This window comes from Cucurbita pepo, chromosome 3 (assembly GCF_057944985.1).
Source record: "Cucurbita pepo subsp. pepo isolate OVF chromosome 3, ASM5794498v1, whole genome shotgun sequence".
Lineage (NCBI taxonomy): Eukaryota > Viridiplantae > Streptophyta > Magnoliopsida > Cucurbitales > Cucurbitaceae > Cucurbita > Cucurbita pepo.
Genome location: NC_141800.1, coordinates 1,215,841 through 1,235,874, shown reverse-complemented (window position 1 = coordinate 1,235,874; position 20,034 = coordinate 1,215,841). Strand labels below are relative to the sequence as shown.

Genomic DNA, 20,034 nt, shown 5'->3' with positions numbered 1-20,034 from the left:
TTTTTATCCGTAATTAATATAGTTTGATCGATTAACACTTCCAATTATCCTTATGAACATATTTAGAACAAAAACATAATAATTACATTATCAATTAATTAACATATTTTACATTATAGATTTGGTATAATATTAACTTATATATTATGCTATATATATCTACATATTTTAATTTGAACAATTAAATGGGGTTATAATCTGAAATAGACATTTATTATAATTTGTCCTTTTTTTTTTATGTAATTATGGATTTTTAATATCAAATCTGAAATTTAAAACTACTGAGAACAGTCTAAAATGGTACTTTCACCCTTTTTTTTTTTTCTTTTCAAGAAATAGATTTAGAACTTGGCATCGAATGTTGAAAGGCGCGCAAAATTAACAGTAAAAAAAGGAGGAAAAACCTTAAGATGCGGGACCCACGTACCACGACTGTCCACGTGTCATCTAACCTCCCTCCATCTTCCTTCTCTCGCGCGTCGTTCATTTCTCTTTCTTTCCTGAATAGTGTATACATACAGATTCACTTTTATTTTTCTCTCTTAACTGTCTTCACGCAGTTTCATCACCTTCATTCAATCTCTCGCTGCTTCCATTTTTCTCAACCTCTCTCCTTTTCTCGTCGGAAAATGGTTTATACGATCCCAGGGATTCGGTTTCCTGCAGTTCCGCCAATCTGCAAGTGCTCTGACTCCACCGTCAATGGCGACAGGAGGATGCCGATGTCTCTCTTCCTGCGGAAGGACTCGTCTGCCAGTACTCATCTCACTTTTGCATTTTCATTCCTAATAATGTTTTTACTCTTTTATAAGATGTAGACTCCTGGAGCTCCACTTGATTCTCTTGTTTGATTAGTTTTTTCTGCTTATCTTTGCCTGAAAATGTCGTTTATATGCGTTGAAAGGTTGATTTGGATCACTGGCGTTGTATGTAAGTGTATGTTATGTGCTAAGATTTTCCTGGCTGGTTATCACTACGGGGTGTATTGTGAGTTCTTGTTTGTTTAGAGGACTTATAAACGGATTAGTTGTTAATGAACTTCAGTTTGTGCTTGTGAAATTAATTAATCTGTTTCCGGAGATTTGTTCTTCTGTCCATGGAATTGAAGCGATCCTTGTTTGCAGGGAAGATTGTTGTAAGCAAGTCTACTCATGATTCTGGTTCCGTGTTGTCGTCTGCTAATGCTGCTTCTGACAAGGTCCTGGTTCCTGGGACTGGAAGCAATAGATCTTCGACTTTGGCCGGGCTGCCTGAAACTTCTGACCCTGCCTCCGAAGACACTCAGGTTAATGATATTATGTTATTGGTTTTACTGAGATTGTTACAGCTTTTATTGTAATTTAAGCTGAAATTTAGATTTTAAACCATTTATTCGATATTGGAGGGCCAAATTTCTGTTAAGAAACCAATATCATGAATGACTTTGTTCACACTAATGGTAATGATTCGAAAAATATTCATATTATGTGATATGGAAGAATACTTATCCTAGGAAAATTAAAATTTTCTTATGGGAACTTAGTCACGGTGGACTTTGATAATAGAGCTGATTGCTTATAAAGGAGGATGACTCATTTCGCCCTCTCTCCATATTGGTGTGTCATGTGCTTTTCTTCCTCAAAGCATCCTTGCCATCTTTTTGCTCATTGCACCCTACTCAGTATTGGAAAACAGTGCTTGATGCTTTTGGTTGGTCTGTGGTTTTGCCAAATGACATGTCGGCTAATCTATCTTCAGTTGTTATGGATCATCCTTCCCATGGGGTACATACACATCCTTTTAGAGATTATATTTTTTTTTTAATTTTTTTTTTATAATTTCTAGTGGGAGATCTTTGTTGTAGTTCACCTCTTGGTGTTGGGAGCCCATTAAGCTTCTGTTATTTCATTCACCAATCAAATTGGTTTCTCTTCTCAAAATAAATAAATAAAAATTGCTGCTAAGAAACCACAGCCTCATAGTCAGTCATAGGTGCATTGTCGATGGACTTGCATGGCAATGTGATGATATAAAATCAGTTTACATGGTATTATGGAGTTATGAAAGGTGTGAAATAAGCAGGAAGGTTAGTTTTTGTTCTGGGTGATATAAATTATTTTTCATGTCAATGATAGAAATTCAATTACGCGGTTGAAGACAAAACCTGTCACTGGATGGCCTTCTGTTCTAAATAAAAATTGAGACTGTGCATACAAGTGTCTCTCGTCGGTAAAAAAATAATTATGTGGAGTTGCAGTTTGCAAATGCCGATATTCAAAGAAAATAAGTTTTGGTTTGGATTGTTGTCAAGGAGGGCTTAGCACTTGCGACAAAGTTCAAGAGAGACATCATTACCTACTACCGAATGTGTATATTTTTTCAATTCTTGCTGTGACTGCTGTGTGCTTGCTTTTGAAATACCTCTTCTCTCAATTATTTGAAGGGAGCTCTTTTGATTTAATTTTTCAACATTGACTTGGCTTTCCCTGGACCAGTCCTCGGAACCTTGCATCTTTCAATTGTGGTTTCACCAATCTCAACAAGAAAGCTTTGGGCATTTGGTCTTATTAATTTAATACCCAAAAATGGATCTAATTGCATTTGACGCTCTAAATGTTACATGGTTAAAGCTATTCGTAGTTTTATTTTATTTTACATTTTGTAGAGGATGGAGGATCTTTCAAGACGAGTTTAGGATTTTGGGTCTGTGGTCTGATTTGTTTCTCTTTGGAGCTCTTCTTCCAAAGCTTTTTCTTATTATTTTGCTTCCAATTGAAGAGCTGTTTTTATATCTTTGAAGTTTTTGTATATGTCATTCACATAAATAAATACTTGTACATAATAAAAAAAAAAACTACAATTGAATTCTAATTCTCAAAAGTCATGCCATTAATTATGTTGGTAACCTCCTTGAGTTGTATGAAATGGTTCTAACTATATGTGAGATGTTTTAACTCTCCAGGGGTGTACAAAGAATCTTAATTCCCCAAACCTATTTTAGAATCAAGCCTACAAATCAGCCATCTAGCTATCCTTGCTCTGATTTAGTACTGTTTGTAAAAAATTTCTATTATCTAGGCCCGTTCAATTACGTTTTTCATTCCAAGGATTTTCATTCAGGATAGCTTTTGTCTGTTAGTCGTACTGACTTGATGTCTTTACTTTTGTCTTTATACTCATGGTTACTTTCGTTGCCACATCTATTCTCTTCTCAATAAATTTGTTTCATTGTTTTGTAATATGGTTTCAGGTGCTTCATGATGTAGATAATCAAACAATGGAAGCTGATGAGAAGCTTATTGAAGAAACAGATCAAGATCTTCAATCATTGCCAGTAGATAATGTTGATGGTGATCAAGCACCGCTGGAGGAGATATCAATTCCTTCAAAAAGTAACGCTGATTTCACTGTGAGGTCCATTCCTCCACCTGGCGGTGGACAGAGAATCTACGAAATAGATCCATATTTGTTGAATCACAGAGAACATCTTGATTACCGGTAAGTTTGTTAGTCATCCTTGATAGGTATCACTTCCATTAGACCTAGAATAAGTACAGCACGCAATAAGGCATCATCCTGAACAAAGCCAAGGGAATTCCAAAAATACATCCACCCGATATTGATAAAAAGAATTATATTTACGGAAAGGATCTTGAAAAGGAATTTGGAAGACTTTGGACTATATAATACCCAAGCTCATTCACTTTCTTTAGAAGTATCCTTGAAAAATATAGTTTCTTGGTAAATTTTCTAAATAATCCCCTTCATTGCATTTTCCGAGAGGACTTTGCATTTCATAGGAAAGGATGATCTCTCAGGATTTTTTCAGGGTTGGAGAAAGCATTCAAAGGGAAAGACCAAAATTCATTCTTGAATAAGGGACATGACAATGCATTCATAAATGGTTTTGATACTCCCCTCCCTCTTACAAAGGTAGCACGTGTTAGGAGAGAAGCAACATCAACATGTAATACCATCTGTCCCTTTACTTAGGGTGTCAACCAACATACTGACGAAGTAAAGTCAAAATACCAACAAACTACGAACTAACAAGCAGGCTTAATTAACAACCAAAATCAGTTAAAAATTAATCCAGCCAATTATTTAGATTATTCCTAATCCTATTACATCACTTTATTCTCCTACACCATACTATCATTTCCATATTAATAACGAGTTACATTTCCTAAGAAAAGGTGAGTTACATGAATTTGTTGCCTTTCCATTTTCTTGATCTTCAGTTCTTCATTCCTCTAGTATTTATCAATTAAATATCGTAGGGAATCTTGCTTTTGGAATTAATAGAGATCTCCCAATCCAAGCTGAAAATATGTAATAAATGATGCCAACATGCCAGGGAGAAGGAGCACTCGATGAGTATGTGATTTTGCTCCTCACAATTTGCCCAACAAAGAAAACGTACTGAAGGCAGCAAGGAAGGGGAAGGGATTTTCCTTCTAAGAACTTTTTCTTTGTTTGAAACATATTAGCGTGTCATGTCACTTCTACTAGACATCATTTGGTATTCAAATGGATCCGATCAACTTTTCATTTATGACCTGAGATTTCAAGGACTAAAATGGGCCATTACTGAAACATCGGGGCAAAAATGTAAGATGCTGCAACCTAGGGATCAAAAGGAATGAGCCCAAACCTTGAGGACTAAAAAAGTAGCTAACTCTGTCTTAAAATACTCCAGACTAGCAATATATTGTGCAAATGTACATAACATAATGCAGAGAAAGCATGGCAACAAAACACATGGAGGCTGTTTTAAAAGATTAGGAAATAAAACACATATTGCTAGTTAACATAATTAGAAATAGTGGGCGGTCTCATGTAGTGGAGTTTTTAGCTACTTTGCCTCTCCGGTAAATGGAGTAGCCTATTATTTGGGCCCATTATTCAAATCCTATTCATTAGGCTCATTTATGTAAGTATTTTCTGGGTGTTCTTTCCTTTCCTTCTCTACTATTATTTTTATCCTTACATATAGTATTATAATTAGGGCTTTACCCATGACATTTTGTAACATGAAAAAAATGCTATATTCAGACCATTAGAATTTTCCTAGTGCGCAGGCTGAATTTAGTGCTATGATACATGACAAAGGATGTCATAAAATAAAATATTAATAGAATTAAGGTCATAGAAGGATGTGAAAATGTTTTATGATAATCAAGTAGCGATTGGGCGTTCTTGTTTTGTAAGATCAACTTTGACTTCATGATAGAAGAGGATTGAGCATGGAATAATCACTTTAGTTTATGAACCATCAATACCGTGAACTACAGATCTCCACAATAGGACCCTTCCTAGAGTCCATTTTGAAGATTTAATGTCAAAGGTTTCTGTAATATATTTGGTTTTGTAGTAGGTATTCTCCCCTCCTTATTTGCATAACCGCATTTTTTTTCCCTTCAATTGGCCATTCGTCTAGTAAGTTGGCACTGCTTGTAAGATATATCTTAAGGTGTTTTTTCGTAGCATACTGAATAAAGTTTAACCATTTCTATACGTTTTTAGATATGGACAGTACAGAAGGATGAGGGAGGCTATTGACCAGAATGAAGGTGGTTTAGAGGCATTCTCTCGTGGATATGAAAAGTTCGGTTTCACACGCAGGTAACTTTCTTGGTTTCTATGTGCTGCCTGCGTATTTCTCTCTCTCTTTCTCACGCACACACACAAACTCACTCACTCACTCTCTCACACACACAAGTGTGAACTCTGATTCTGACCTCCTTATGATTGGCTTTATATGTAACAAAATTTGAACCTTTCATATAATAATTTTTCTATCTATTCTTTTACTGCTGTTGTATGGAGAATATATTTGTATGCAGAAAATAAAGTATGGCAAGAGGCATGTATATATTTCAGCAATCTCAGGGAAATAAGGAGACAAGTATGCAGAAATATGGAAAATAATTGATAAACAATAAATAACGGAAAAAATATGTGGGCTTACCATCTCCTACTTTCAGTATTTGGTGCTTTCAATCAGCAGTTGCCTGTGAGTTTCCATAAGTGACAGGTTATTTTGGAAGTAATTGTTATTGTGAGGTGGTGCTTTTTTTTTTTTTTTTTTTTATCTCAAATAAAAAGTTTCCATAAGCCTACTTATTCCGGAAACCTAGGGTCATGTGAGGGCCAGTAGTTAAGACAATTTTCAATTTTGGTGAAACTTCTTTTGTGGCTCGATTATTTCATCACAGATACTCTTGATTAGTATCATTTTTCTATTATTACGTCCATAACCTAATTTACGTTAATATATCTTGAAATAATTTCATTCAGTACCCTGTGATAGAGTTTACTTCAGATTTATAAAGGTTCATAGAAGTGCAAGCCTAAGGGAAATTTCAGTACACCTTTCTCTCCCATTTGTTAGTTTTTCACCTGAGTACTTCTCACCCTAACATCAGCTATCCTTAATGGCCACTAGGTGTGCACGCCTTTCCCACCTACTAGTTGGCTACAAATAAGGCCCCCCACTTTCACTTCTTTCCCACTAGTTCACCTTCTCTTTCTGTTATGTATGTTAATAATAGCAGGTCCAATCGCCTTTTTCCTATACACCGTTATTTAAACCATGCATGATAAATTTCTTGTATGGCTCCTAAATTTGTTCTCAATTGGTTTTTTCAGTGCCACGGGTATCACGTACAGGGAATGGGCACCAGGAGCCATGGTCAGTTTTCCCCTACTTTTTTCTTTATAAAAGAATTATTTTAATTATTTTAATTATTTTTATTGAGAAACATAGATTCTTTCATTTCATTGATGAGATAGAAATTATAAAATATGACAGTGTCAAAAGGAATTACAAAAAACACTTGGGACAATGAGAGAAGTGAGGTTGTATGATATAAAATGAGGGTGTAATTTACACCAAGAGATAGCAATGTAGGTAAGATGATCAAAAAATTCATTAAAGGTGGTGGCTTTATCCTCAAAGATGTGACGCTCGCACTCTATCCATGTAAAACCAAAAGAAAGCTTCTATGAAGCAATTCCATTAAACTTCCTTTTCCTTGCCAAAAGGATGACTCATAAGGACCACTTCTAGAAATGTAGTCATATTTCCGGGAAGAGCTAGGTTCCAATTGAAAGCCATGAGGATTAACTCCCGAAGAGAAACTGCAAAGGGCAAGTTATGAAGAGATGGAGCAAGGTTTCATCGTTCTTTTGGAAAATCATACACCAATTCGGAGAAGTTGCAATCCAAGGAGCTTTTTATTGAAGTCACAGTGCAAATGCTTCCATGTCTAAGCTCCCAAATGAAATTTAATTTTCCCCTACTTTAATGATGGGATTTTCCTTAATCTTTTTGAGCTGCTTGCTTTGGCATATACTATATAGGGACCGTAGCTCAACATTATGTTGGATTTCAGCTTGTACTGACTGAACAATGTTAAGTAAATATGCCACGGTTTCTAAATTAGACTTTTTTTGGTTACCTCTTATGCCATTCTCTTTCAAACCTTCCCAATGTTTCATATGTACGTATTTTCCGGCTTCCTGAGAAGATTGCTTCTACAGTTGTAAAACCTGTGAGGGATTTTTATTGGATGGTTACAAATTGGAAGGTGGTTGCCGTTGGTAGTTTGGAACAAGATGCAACTCCATATCCATTCTCGAGGACCAGGTTTTTGCAACTTCTAATTCTTCTTCCATGAGCTTTGTCATGACGATTTCTGTGGAAATATTGATATAATTAAATTTATTATGACCCATCAGCTTAAGTTTTTTGATTCATTGGTAATTTAATAGTTTCTTCTTCGAACCATTTCATCAAAATTAGTTTAGAAACATCTTGTTGCCCAGTTGACCAGGTCTGGGAAGCTCATAGCATGAATAAATTTCCACCTGTTTTTTTTCCAGGTTTGAGAAGCTCATAGCATGATTAAAATTCCACCGGTTTTTTTTTTTCTTCTCTTCACTATCAACAGAGAATCTCAGATTGATTTAGGAGATCAGCTTTCTTAACCAACTACCCATTCGTTTTTGGCTCTTTCTGAAGTTCTGAGAATCTCCTTGAACATGTTGACGGCATCTTTTTATTGTGCACTTAAAAAACATATTCACAATCTCTTTACTTTGGCAGGAAAATAACTCCAATTACTTCCAAAGACAAGTCATCATTGAAATTTAACCGTGAGAAAATAACTTTAAGAAAACAGTCGTCAAAACATGCTTTTGCTCAATTTTTATTCTGTAAGCAGAAACCATTTCCCGTGACACCCAATCAGCTTTCAATTAATTTGAAAACAGTATGGCTTAATGGTGCTTTGGAGCAATTTTCTGGCCTTCTTCATTTGACTTTTTCTGCGCATATATGCTTTTGATGAACTTCAAGGAAAATAATCTTTGTCTTGTTCTTTTAGTCAGCTGCGTTGATTGGAGACTTCAACAATTGGAATCCTACTGCAGATATTATGACCCGGGTATGGAATACTTGTTGTAGATACTTTTTGTGCATTTTAGTACTCTTTTTGGATTTAGTATGCCATTACAGTTATGTTTTTAAACTTTGCAGAATGAGTTTGGTGTCTGGGAAATTTTTTTGCCTAATAATGCGGACGGTTCCTCAGCCATTCCTCATGGTTCTCGCGTGAAGGTACATATTCTGATGATGGTATATAAGTTATACAAGGAAAATAGTCGTGATTTTAAGCCTCTGGAAAAGAGGAGAGCATTTACACCAAATAATAAACAAAAGACTATAGCATCAGAATACCTGTAAAAACAAACTCCTTTTCTTTAAACATTCTTTGACTCCTTTCTTGCCAAGTAAGCCATATAAAAGCCCTCTCAATGTGCATCCAGAAAAGCTCATTTTCCATTTTATATGGGATTTCCCAGTAAAACATAAGAGTGAAGGTGTGATGTGACATAAGTGAGAGCTGTCAACCATCCAGTGGAGGAAAAGAGAAAATTGATTATGTACATGATATTAAAAGTTGCTTTATGATTCAGAACTATTTTTCCAAATGGAAAACTAATGAGAATAGATGTTCATATAAGGCATCTATGTTGGGGCTTTTCATGCGACCTCACTCTTGCTTAATTTCCCTGAGATTAAAATAGTTGAAAACAATTTGTTTAATTGTCTTTATTGGGCAATACAGAGCCAGAAATTACCAAATACTGGTGTTCAATAATATTTTCATCAATGAAGGGAATATGAGCCTGAAACAAATGAATCCCAAGGCTGAAACATTCATCTGAGGCATAGTTTTCCAATGTGCAACACGTGTTACATCCAATATTCCTACTTGAATGAAGAGTTGTTAAGCAATGGCTCTCTCTTTCCCTTTCTCTCTACTCCCTTGTCATCCATTTTCTTCTTGTGTTTAGTTTCTTCCTACTTACATTCACTCTTTTGCCTGGTGTTTCTTTCTAATGGAGTTTGTCGCTTGTATTGTCATTTTTTAAGATGGCTAGTACTTTCCACCTTTAAGGTCGTGCTAAACTAATAATCATTGTTGAAAATTTATTTATTTATTTTTGTTGAGTTCAAAATTTCGTTGGCTGATAAATTCAGAAGCAATAGGTTCCTGACTAGTGATTGTGGCCTCTGCAATAGGTTCTGTTTGTCGAGCTTTGTAGATTCTACCAAAAATGATTTTTTTTTCAAAGAAATGATATATTCTGATTCATACTACTGGTTGAGAATGTTTACGTAGATGAGGGTGCACGGCTGAAGCATCTAAGTTGGACACTAGTGGTAAACAGTGCAATTTAATGATCCTTAAAAGGTTTTGAAACATTTGATTGGTAAAGCTTTCACGACCTCTTATGTATTCATATATTATATAGTTAAGTAGGAAATAGCTTGGTGGATAATTCGTTCTACTTTTAGGAGAATTCTCAATTATATATCTTGACATTTTATGACTGTTGTATAGATATCAGGAAAAACTTCCTCTTTATGGTTGTGTTAATTGAGTAAAATGGGTCTCGAATCAAGAAAAATATGACTTGACGAGTAACAACAAGAAAGTTTCATCACGGAAATATGAAATCTAACAAAAGACCAAATAAACCTAAGAGAATGCTCAAGCTCTCTAAAAATTCTGTTATTATTCTCTGCAAAGGCTCCACAAAACCACACATACTCTGGCTTGCCACAAAACGCTTCCTTTCTCGCGAAGTGGGTGGAGAAGGAATTCTTCGATCATCTTTTTTCAACCCCTACATCTAGATAAGTCAAGACTTAGAATATGATCACGATCCTCCGTCACCCTTCGACATAGAATATTACACAGAGGCCCAATCAAATTAGCTTTTTCTGATGAAAGGCACAAATGAATTGTTTTATTGTGTAATGTTGTTAGCAACTTTGTTCTTATTGCTTCATGACTTGATCTTTGTCACTTATAGATTCGAATGGATACTCCTTCTGGCATCAAAGACTCAATTCCTGCTTGGATCAAGTTTTCTGTACAGCCTCCGGGTGAAATACCTTACAACGGTATATACTATGATCCACCAGAAGAGGTATGGTTTATAAATTTACCTCATGTCTTACAATCGTTCAGCCAGTGTGAAAAAATTTCCCTCATGTCTTACAATTGTTCAGGCAGTATGGAAAACCTTTTGGAACTGCATTTCTGCAGATATTGATAAATATTGGGAAAAATATACAACTGACATTAGATTATACGTTGTAAATCGATGGAGCGTTCCAAAATCAATGGCTAATAATATATATTTCTTAGTTTAGTGATATTGCCTATCAAAGAGGAAATAAAATTCCTATCTTAAATTTTTCACTTGTTTAGTGAAATCAGGGGTGAGGAAATCCTTAACTGTTGCAATTTATGACTTTCTACATCTAAGCTGCAAACTGTTTGTTTTACTAAACTGTATTTTCTGTGGTTGTAGGAAAAGTATGTATTTCAACATCCTCGGCCAAAAAAGCCAAAATCACTTAGAATTTATGAGAGCCATGTTGGTATGAGTAGTACGGTAAGCAACTTCTGTTCCCTGTGATAGATACTGTGTTCTGTTTAAATGTTTATTCTCTTTTTCTTTGTGTTCTTTTCCATGCCAAAATTACTTCCTGTTCAAAATTTTGCTTGGGAGTAACATAAAAGAAACCAACTCTGAAACCAACCAAAAAACTAACTTGATCACCGCTTCCCTTATCAAACTCTGACTGCGGTCTTCCCAGACTGATGAGCTTAAATTCCTAGAAGAATATTTTCATTTGTCATTTGCCCTGCTGTGCCTGAATTCACAAGCCAAACTACCAACAGTTTGCAGCTTAGATGTGCCCCTCATTATCTTTCAGATAATTAGAATTTGCATGATTATACTGAGACAATACCACTTGTATCTCCACTTGTATCGTCACCTTTCTAAAAAAGTTTTTGCATGTTTTTTTTTTTTCAATGTCTACATACTTTAGAAGGCGCGATAAAATTTGATGTAAGATAGATAGGAACACTGTAAAGCAGATAACCCTAAAAATTACTTGGAAAAGCTTAAAGAAGGAAAGAAGTGTATGGAGATAGGGGTGAGAAAGATGGAGCTATCTAAGGATTGCTTCATGATTAATTTGCCAGAATAGAAAAAAATGGATATTGAAATGTTCATTTACAACAACCTTGGACCTTAAGTTTTGCCACTGTACAACATTCTTCCATTCAGGTCTTGATATACTCAACAATGAAATGTAGGAACCTATTATAAATACATATGCAAACTTTCGAGATGATGTCCTTCCTCGCATTAAGAAACTTGGATACAATGCTGTTCAGATCATGGCTATACAAGAGCATTCCTACTATGCTAGTTTTGGGTAAGTTCATGTTTATTATATGCTGATTTTTCTAAATTATGGGGGTTTTACGTATAATTTTGTCAATAATGATATGCAGCCTTCTCAGAACTACTGCCATCAGTTTGTGTGGTAGCTCCCTGAGTTCTTGTTAACTTGAGTATTTTAATATAGGTACCATGTCACCAACTTTTTTGCTCCAAGCAGTCGCTGTGGAACCCCTGAAGAACTGAAATCTTTGATAGATAAAGCTCATGAGCTCGGCCTGCTTGTTCTCATGGATATTGTTCATAGGTAAACAAAGAAAAAGAGATCAAGATTATGGAAAGAACTAGAAACTCTATTTAATTTTCTGTACATAGTGGGAGCATAGTTTTTCAATTTTTATTTTGTTCTAAATCCTTCAGTATTCGTTACCTAGCTTTTTTAGGATTAAATAATTGTCTTTTTATATCCCTTGGCATGTATGGAGGCGAGTGGTAATCCTTGCTACTTTTCTTCATAAATGATGACAATGACATAAAAAATAACTGGGGAAAATCAATTTCATCAGCGATAGCTCCCGCAGGTTTATGCGGTATAATCCAATCGATTTATCTATGGTATACAATGAGACTTTTCTTTTAATAGGAAGGATGACTATTCATTTCTTGGTAGAATAGAATATTTTACAAAAGATCCTGGAGTTTCAAAAGAAATTATATAAATAAAATAAAATTCTCTCCATTGGGCTGTGGGGTATTTGGTTAGAAAGGAATAATGAAATTTTTAGCGAGATGGAAATATCAGGTAAATAGGTTTGGGAGGTGGCCAAGTTTAATGCCTCCCTTTTGGCTTTCGTCACTTAGTCTTTTGGAAATTATGACCTTGGCCTTATTTTGTTTTGGTCCTTTTCTATAATTAATTTTGGTCACCTTTCCTTTAAGCTCTTTATTGTATTTGTATTTGTATTATTATTATTTTTTAATGAATGCATGGATTCTTACAAGTATAATTTTCGAGATGCTGTTTAGTCTGACCATAATTTTTTGAAATCTTTGGCTATATATTTAAATCCACTATCTGGTTCTTTGTTTTACGTGCCGTGTATAGTGTTCTTCCAAGTCCATTTTCTCTTTATTCATCTATTTTTCATTTAAAAGAAAAAATGCATAATGCTTTATTGATTTGTATCTGATACAAATACAGTCATGCGTCTAAGAATGTGTTGGATGGACTGAACTCGTTTGATGGTACTGATGGCCATTACTTTCATTCTGGATCACGAGGTTATCATTGGATGTGGGATTCTCGTCTTTTTAATTATGGAAGCTGGGAAGTAAGATTTTTTTTTCTCTTATTTTTTCTTTTGTAATTTATCTCATGCCTGTATATAACCTAAGGTTGCGTGATATGTCTTGTTCATTTAGGTATTAAGGTTTCTACTATCAAATGCAAGATGGTGGCTGGAAGAATACAAGTTTGACGGGTTCAGATTTGATGGTGTGACCTCAATGATGTACACTCATCATGGCTTGGAGGTAATTTACCGACGAGGGTTGGGAACTTATATCACATGATGGGGCACGGTGCAAGGCTTTTGTTTCTTGAGAGATCTGGTTATAAAGGCTTATGAAAGACATTCTCTTGTCCAAAAAGAAAAAAGAAAGAAAGGGTCAAACAGTTCCCTGCCTATAGATCTGCAACTCTCTATCATTTTATTTTTTGATATGGCAAATCCTCACACTCTAGTTGGCTACCATTGTTCACTATGTCCGGATTTATAATATTATGTCATGCTTTGGCTTATGACGAGAACTTTCTTTTTTCTTTCTTTGTGGGTGTTTCAGACAGTGTTTACTGGAAACTACAATGAGTACTTTGGATTTGCTACAGATGTTGATGCTGTTGTGTATTTGATGCTGGTGAATGATATGATTCATGGGCTTTATCCCGAGGCTGTTTCAATTGGTGAAGATGTATGTTTTTTACCTTTATATACTGATATTCTTGTCTAAGATAGGTTAGGGATTATAACAATTCATATACATCTTTCAGGCACTCAGTGTTTACATTATCATATACATATATGGAATGTTTATATTCCACCTGATTTTAGTCAGACGATCTATTGGTTCAATGCAACTATGTGCCTACTCGGTGGATATCCTTGCTAAACTATTACCAAGGCCTAATTTTGAAGAATTGGATAACAAGTTGGGATTGTATGACAATCCATCTGATAGGGGAGTGTTAAAAATTAATGTCAAAATTAAAGCATTCTTGTGCATAGAAAATTCAGAAATTATCATTTTGGTTAATTAGTAATATTTGAGATCAAAAGCTTACAAGTGCTGATTAGAATAGGTTAAATTTTATTTTCTTGTTACTTCCTTTCTCTTGTATTTGACTTGATACATTAATTTGATTTATAATTAGTTGTAAAGTATTATGGAATACTAGAAATCTTCGGAATACAAGCACGTTTAGCCATTAGAATGGATTCTAATTAAGATCCATTGACCAAGAGAGGGAGGGTGCGCCTATCCGTTGTTTGGGAAATCAGGTTAGTTAAAAGTTAAAGGAGAGCATACTATTTTAAACAGGGGTCGTAGGCATGAGGTAAGCAATTATCAGTGGGTAGTTTCGTGAGAGTAGACTTCCCATGCTCCGTTGGTGCCTTTTAATTGACATTAGCTTGAACCGAGGGAAAACTGATGCCACAATTCATATTCATACTTTGTGAATATCTCGAATATTTATGTTATGTGGTAAACTTTTCTGATTCTACATGCAAAGTTAAATTTGCCTTTTAGTGATTATTTTATTAAAAGATTGCCTTTTAGATTCTTGAACACTTGATTTGACCGTGAGAGTGGGAAGATATTCCTGTCTTATCAGATGAAAATTTATTTTTGCAGGTCAGTGGAATGCCCGCCTTTTGCATTCCTATCCAAGACGGTGGAATTGGATTTGATTACCGTCTGCACATGGCCATTGCTGATAAATGGATCGAGCTTCTCAAGTATGTTGTTTTCTTCCTCAATACTTTATTTAGATTTGCTATAAACATATGTTAAAAAAAAATTCACCTTAATTACTAGTAAAAAAACCATGTTTTATACTTCTCTATTTTATATCTTGGCTGAGAGCGAGTGCATGACATAACCCATATAATATTGGACAATTTTCCAGAAGTAATGATGCTTTTAGAACCTATTTTCTGAAGTTTGAACAAATTTGGAAATGTGGTAACACAATTCCTCCATGTGAAATAATATTATTAAAATATTTCCCCTAAATGTACGTAGAAAAGCTATGGTATGCTCTACTTTAACCAATTTTGTCTATGGTGTAGGAAAAGCGATGAAGATTGGAAAATGGGTGATATTGTTCACACGCTTGTTAACAGAAGGTGGTCAGAGAAGTGCGTTGCATATGCTGAAAGTCATGACCAAGCTCTTGTCGGTGATAAAACACTTGCATTCTGGTTGATGGACAAGGTTAATAATCATCGCCCTCAACTCCCATGCTGTGAACTTGTCAAATATTGATGCACATGCAAACATGAAATTAAAGCCTGTTGGTCTAGTATCATTGGTTTTCTGTTTCATGTTCAAATCGTTTTTCTATTTCATTATTTTCTCTTCATGTACATCCCCCTAGGGTTTAGATCATGTTGATTTTGAGGTTCAATGATGGAAATCCTCTCATGAAAAGGAATATCTTAGTTCAGAAGTCAGAATCTTTGCATATTATTAAAGAGTCTAAGAAAGGACATTAGGTTATTTGATGGTATTTCCTAGGTTATTTGATGGTGTTTAGGAGCACGTGATATACGTTTCTCATTCTCTCGTTAGTGTGCTTGAAAGCATATTTATCTTTAAATACTTATATTGAAAACATTCTCATACTCTGCAAATTATTTTTATTCGTATATACATGCAATAAGCTAACAACTAGGTTGTGTAGGATCCATACGGTTGAAAGTATCACAGATACCGCAGACTAGAAAGTATATTGATACAATTCAATTTTCCTTAACCCATCGACTTATGTTTTTGGGTTTAGTGGTGATTTACATGGATAAATGTAGAAATACTTATATCCATGGTAAATTTGTGCAGAATGAAACTCCTCATCCAAGTTTATTAAGGAAGTATAATTATCGAAACCTTCATAAATTGTAGATCTTTACATGCATGTTCACTTTCGTCTATTGTTTCATCTCTTCACAACCGTTTATCCAATTTTAGAAGGCAACAGGTTAGTTTTTATGAGATTACATAAATAGTTGTTAACTTATTAGCTTCCAATGACCATGTGAAGCACATAAGATGAGGATTATTTTGGCTGCAATTCTCTTATATTCATGTTTTCCAGGACATGTATCACTCCATGGCTTTGGACAGTCCAACCACTCCTGCAATTGATCGTGGAGTACCACTGCATAAAATGATAAGGCTTATTACCATGGGATTGGGAGGAGAAGGATACCTAAATTTCATGGGGAATGAATTTGGACATCCTGGTAAGATACTCTTATGCTTAGTCTTTTATTTTATATCACTGGGATGATATTTCATATAAATCATTCAATATCTGGCAGTATCTTGGTTTTATCAATGTGTTGCTCTATTGTTTGCTTTGGAAAGTCATTTGTCTATCATCATCCTTTCAGAGTGGATTGATTTTCCAAGGGGCGATCAGCATCTTCCTGGTGGTGCACTAGTTCCTGGAAACAACTTCAGTTATGATAAATGTCGGCGTAGATTTGATTTGGTGAGTGATTGCGAACTCTTATTTTCTTCTGTAATTTTGGTTGATATTTTATTGAAGAGTGTGACTATCACGTGTCTGAAGGCTCAACCTTAGGTTCTAATGCCTCAGATTCCCAGCTGGTATTTGGTAGTGTACAACAATGTTAGAACTCAAATTATTCGGCCCTGATGATAACCTTTCTTTTTTTCTTTTTTTCTTTTTTTTTTTGTTGAAAATTTGGCTTGTTTTCTCATCATTTCCTTTAGTTTTTATCTTCCTAAGCAAGTAGAAATTAAAATTTGTAGCCAAATTCCAAAAACAAATACAAGTTTTTAGAAATTCCTTTTTTAGTTTTCAAAACTTTGCTTGAATTTTGAAAACATTCCTACAAATTAGATAACAAAACAAAGAAACTAATAGTTGGAAGTAGTATTTTATAAGCTATTTTCAAAAACCAAAAACCAAATTATTATCGGTCAAATTGACTGATTTTTGTGTACCGGACTATAAACTCAAAATATTGTCTGACAAAAGTAAGGTCTAGCAAGTTTCTTGTTACAAATAAAGATGAAGGGAAAGGATTTTAACTGATTCAATCATATATATATATTCTGCAATTACGATTGGAGGAAAGACTTCAATATTTTCAATTATTAGATATAGCTTGTATTTCAGTTTTATTCTTCCCCATGTCATTTTGATAGAATAATTAAATAATGTATAATTGACTGAGTAAGGCTTGACTCTTTTTTCCTTTTTCCTCTATCTAACATGAAGTAGTTTCCCAAAAATTTTGATGATGTTGTTATGGCTTTGCTTTGGGCTTCCCCAAAAGGCCTCATACCAATGGAGTTAGTATTCCTCACTTATAAACCCATGATCATTCTCTAAATTAGCCGATGTGGGACTTCCATCATCCAACACCTCCCCTCGAACAAAGTGCGCCTCCCCTTAATCGAGGCTCGACTCCTTTAGAGTTTTAGTCATTTTTTACTGCCTTCGAGAAGGCTTGGCTCCTTTTCTTTTGGAGTTCTTTGTTCGATATTTGAGGATTTACCAATCTATTGGCACGACTAAGTTTAGGGCATGGCTCTGATACCATGTTAGACGAACACGACTCTCCACAATGGTATGATATTGTCCACTTTGAGCATAAGCTCTCATGGCTTTGATTTGGGCTTCCCCAAAAGGCCTCATACCAATGGAGTTAGTATTCCTCACTTATAAACCCATGATCATTTCCTAAATTAGCCGACGTGGGACTTCCATCATCCAACAAAGGTTTGTTCTGGTTGGATTTTCCTTTTGAAAGTTTATTATTATCAATGGAGGTGATATCCATTCTTGAACGAGTGACTTGTGTGAAAAATACTTATTACATAATTAATCATCTTTATTTCATGCTTAAGTTTGAAGTAAATTTACTGTTTAAGTACATGCATTCCATGCTTTTAGTGCGTCGTAGTAAGTAAATTGAATTTAATTCATGTTTATTTTCTCTACGCCTTTTTTTTATTTTTTTATTTTTTTATTTTTGTCGAGTCATTTTGTTCCGAGGCAAAGGGATCCATACACATCTAATAAAACTTAGAAATGCATCCTAGTCATGGTTACTAAATCTGTTACAGTTAAGATACACCATTTGATAGGATATATATGTATATTTGAAACATGTGTATACTGACATTAAGTTGAATATGTATACAGGGAGACGCAAAGAATTTAAGATATCGCGGTATGAAAGAATTTGATCGGGCAATGCAGCATCTTGAAGAATCATTTGGTGTAAGTTCCTTAGTTTTATACCGTCTATGTTTGACAATACCTTAAAGACATTTTTCCAAGTCCCTGGATTATAAAATCAAATCCCATCCAAGGACTGCATGACCTGTCATCTTGTCAAAATGTTCATTCGTTCTTAAATGGTCGCTCGGCCCTAGGTTATAACGAAGGCTTTAAATTTGATGGCTGAGTCTTTAAATTTTACGTCTTCTGTCACCCGAGTTCTTGTACAGAGTGGAAAACTTTATTGGCTTGGAATATCATTCTCTTGTCTGCTTAAATTGTCTCAACAATATAATTTTTATCATAATTGCGAAGTTGGTCTTCCTCACTCTTGACTTTCATGTGCCTGGAAATCTGTAATAGCCAACCGTTCTTGGGTTCAGAAAGTTTAAAATATGCTTTAGTAAACATTAACTGGTGGTTGCAGTTCATGACATCTGGACACCAATATGTTTCCCGCAAAGATGAGGGAGATAAAATCATTGTGTTCGAAAGGGGGGATCTGGTTTTTGTTTTCAACTTCCATTGGAGTAACAGCTATTCCGACTACCGAGTGGGGTGCCTAAAGCCAGGGAAATACAAGGTACAGTATTGTGTAGTATTAAGCATCGGCTCTATGATCTCTGTAGGTTAGTCATACCTTTTAATCTATTCAAATTCTATAAATAAGGTGGCATTGTTTGCACTGTTGTAGATTGTCTTGGACTCGGACGATCCACTGTTTGGAGGGTTCAATCGGCTTGATCATTCTGCCGAATACTTTACATTTGTAAGATAGATAGTCTCTTAATATCTGTAATTAAATAGATTGAATGAATCCGTGAAAAAAATTTGGATTGATATTTTTGGTTGTGCAGGATGGAAACTATGACAACAGGCCTCGTTCTTTCCTGGTATACACTCCTTCCAGGACGGCCGTGGTCTATGCTCTTGCACCAGATGATTCTGAGCTTGTAAAGAATGAAACCAAAGACGAAAATGAAGCTGATACTTCATTGGAGTGTAGTTTCTGATGTGATGAAGATGATCCATTTTCATGGTTTTATACACGGAACCGATTCTGAATCTTCTTGGCTATGCGAAACAATGGATTTGGGCGAACAAGGTATAACCTTTTATTCGATGCAACGGATTTCGTATGCTTAATTAAAGAGGGTGAGTAGATGTTTTTGCTGCTTTTATTTAATTCATATTTATTTAATAGAGCGTGTATATAAACTCTTTCCGGGTCATGGTTAATCTATAAGGATAAATGCTATAGATTGGCCATGAAATAATGAATGCCTGTGAAAGTAGAGCACTGTGAGTTTTCCCAAGCTCTTAATAATGCTCTTTTCCTTGTAATATTATTATCACATTGATGGATTTGAGTCTTCCAACTTCTTTCTTTCTTTCTTTCGTTCTTTCTTTCTTTTTCTTTTTTTTTTAGGTTGTGTTTGATTTGTTGGTAATTTAAAACCGCATCTAATTGGTTCTTTAGATCTTGTTTGATAATCAGTTGATTTTGATTTTTTTATCGATTTGTTTTGTTATTCACTGTTGATGGTGAAGTTTTGAAGCTATTAGAACAAACTTACAAATGTGAGTTTATAAATTTTTGTTGAGAGGTAGAAAGGAGAGGCTATGAATTTTAAAGAGTGGGCATTTAAGCACCACGTGATTCTTTAGCAAAGCAATTAATTATTGCTCTGACATATCGTATTACACTAAAGATATCCTTCCATGTGGGTGTGTGGTCT

General features: G+C 34.9%; 1 protein-coding gene across 1 annotated transcript; it reads left to right on the top strand.

The window, feature by feature from the left end:
- Positions 1–515: 515 nt before the first annotated feature.
- On the top strand, positions 516–19,686 carry LOC111790945 (1,4-alpha-glucan-branching enzyme 2-2, chloroplastic/amyloplastic). The gene is made up of 22 exons (XM_023672077.2): positions 516–756; positions 1,125–1,285; positions 3,230–3,477; positions 5,506–5,604; positions 6,631–6,673; positions 8,370–8,429; positions 8,522–8,602; positions 10,369–10,485; positions 10,873–10,956; positions 11,670–11,791; positions 11,945–12,064; positions 12,959–13,088; positions 13,180–13,290; positions 13,600–13,728; positions 14,671–14,774; positions 15,108–15,252; positions 16,133–16,280; positions 16,431–16,531; positions 18,218–18,295; positions 18,723–18,878; positions 18,990–19,064; positions 19,153–19,686. The coding sequence occupies exons 1-22, from the start codon at positions 630–632 to the stop codon at positions 19,306–19,308; spliced, it is 2,595 nt and encodes an 864-aa protein (XP_023527845.2). The 5' UTR covers positions 516–629; the 3' UTR covers positions 19,309–19,686.
- Positions 19,687–20,034: the final 348 nt, after the last annotated feature.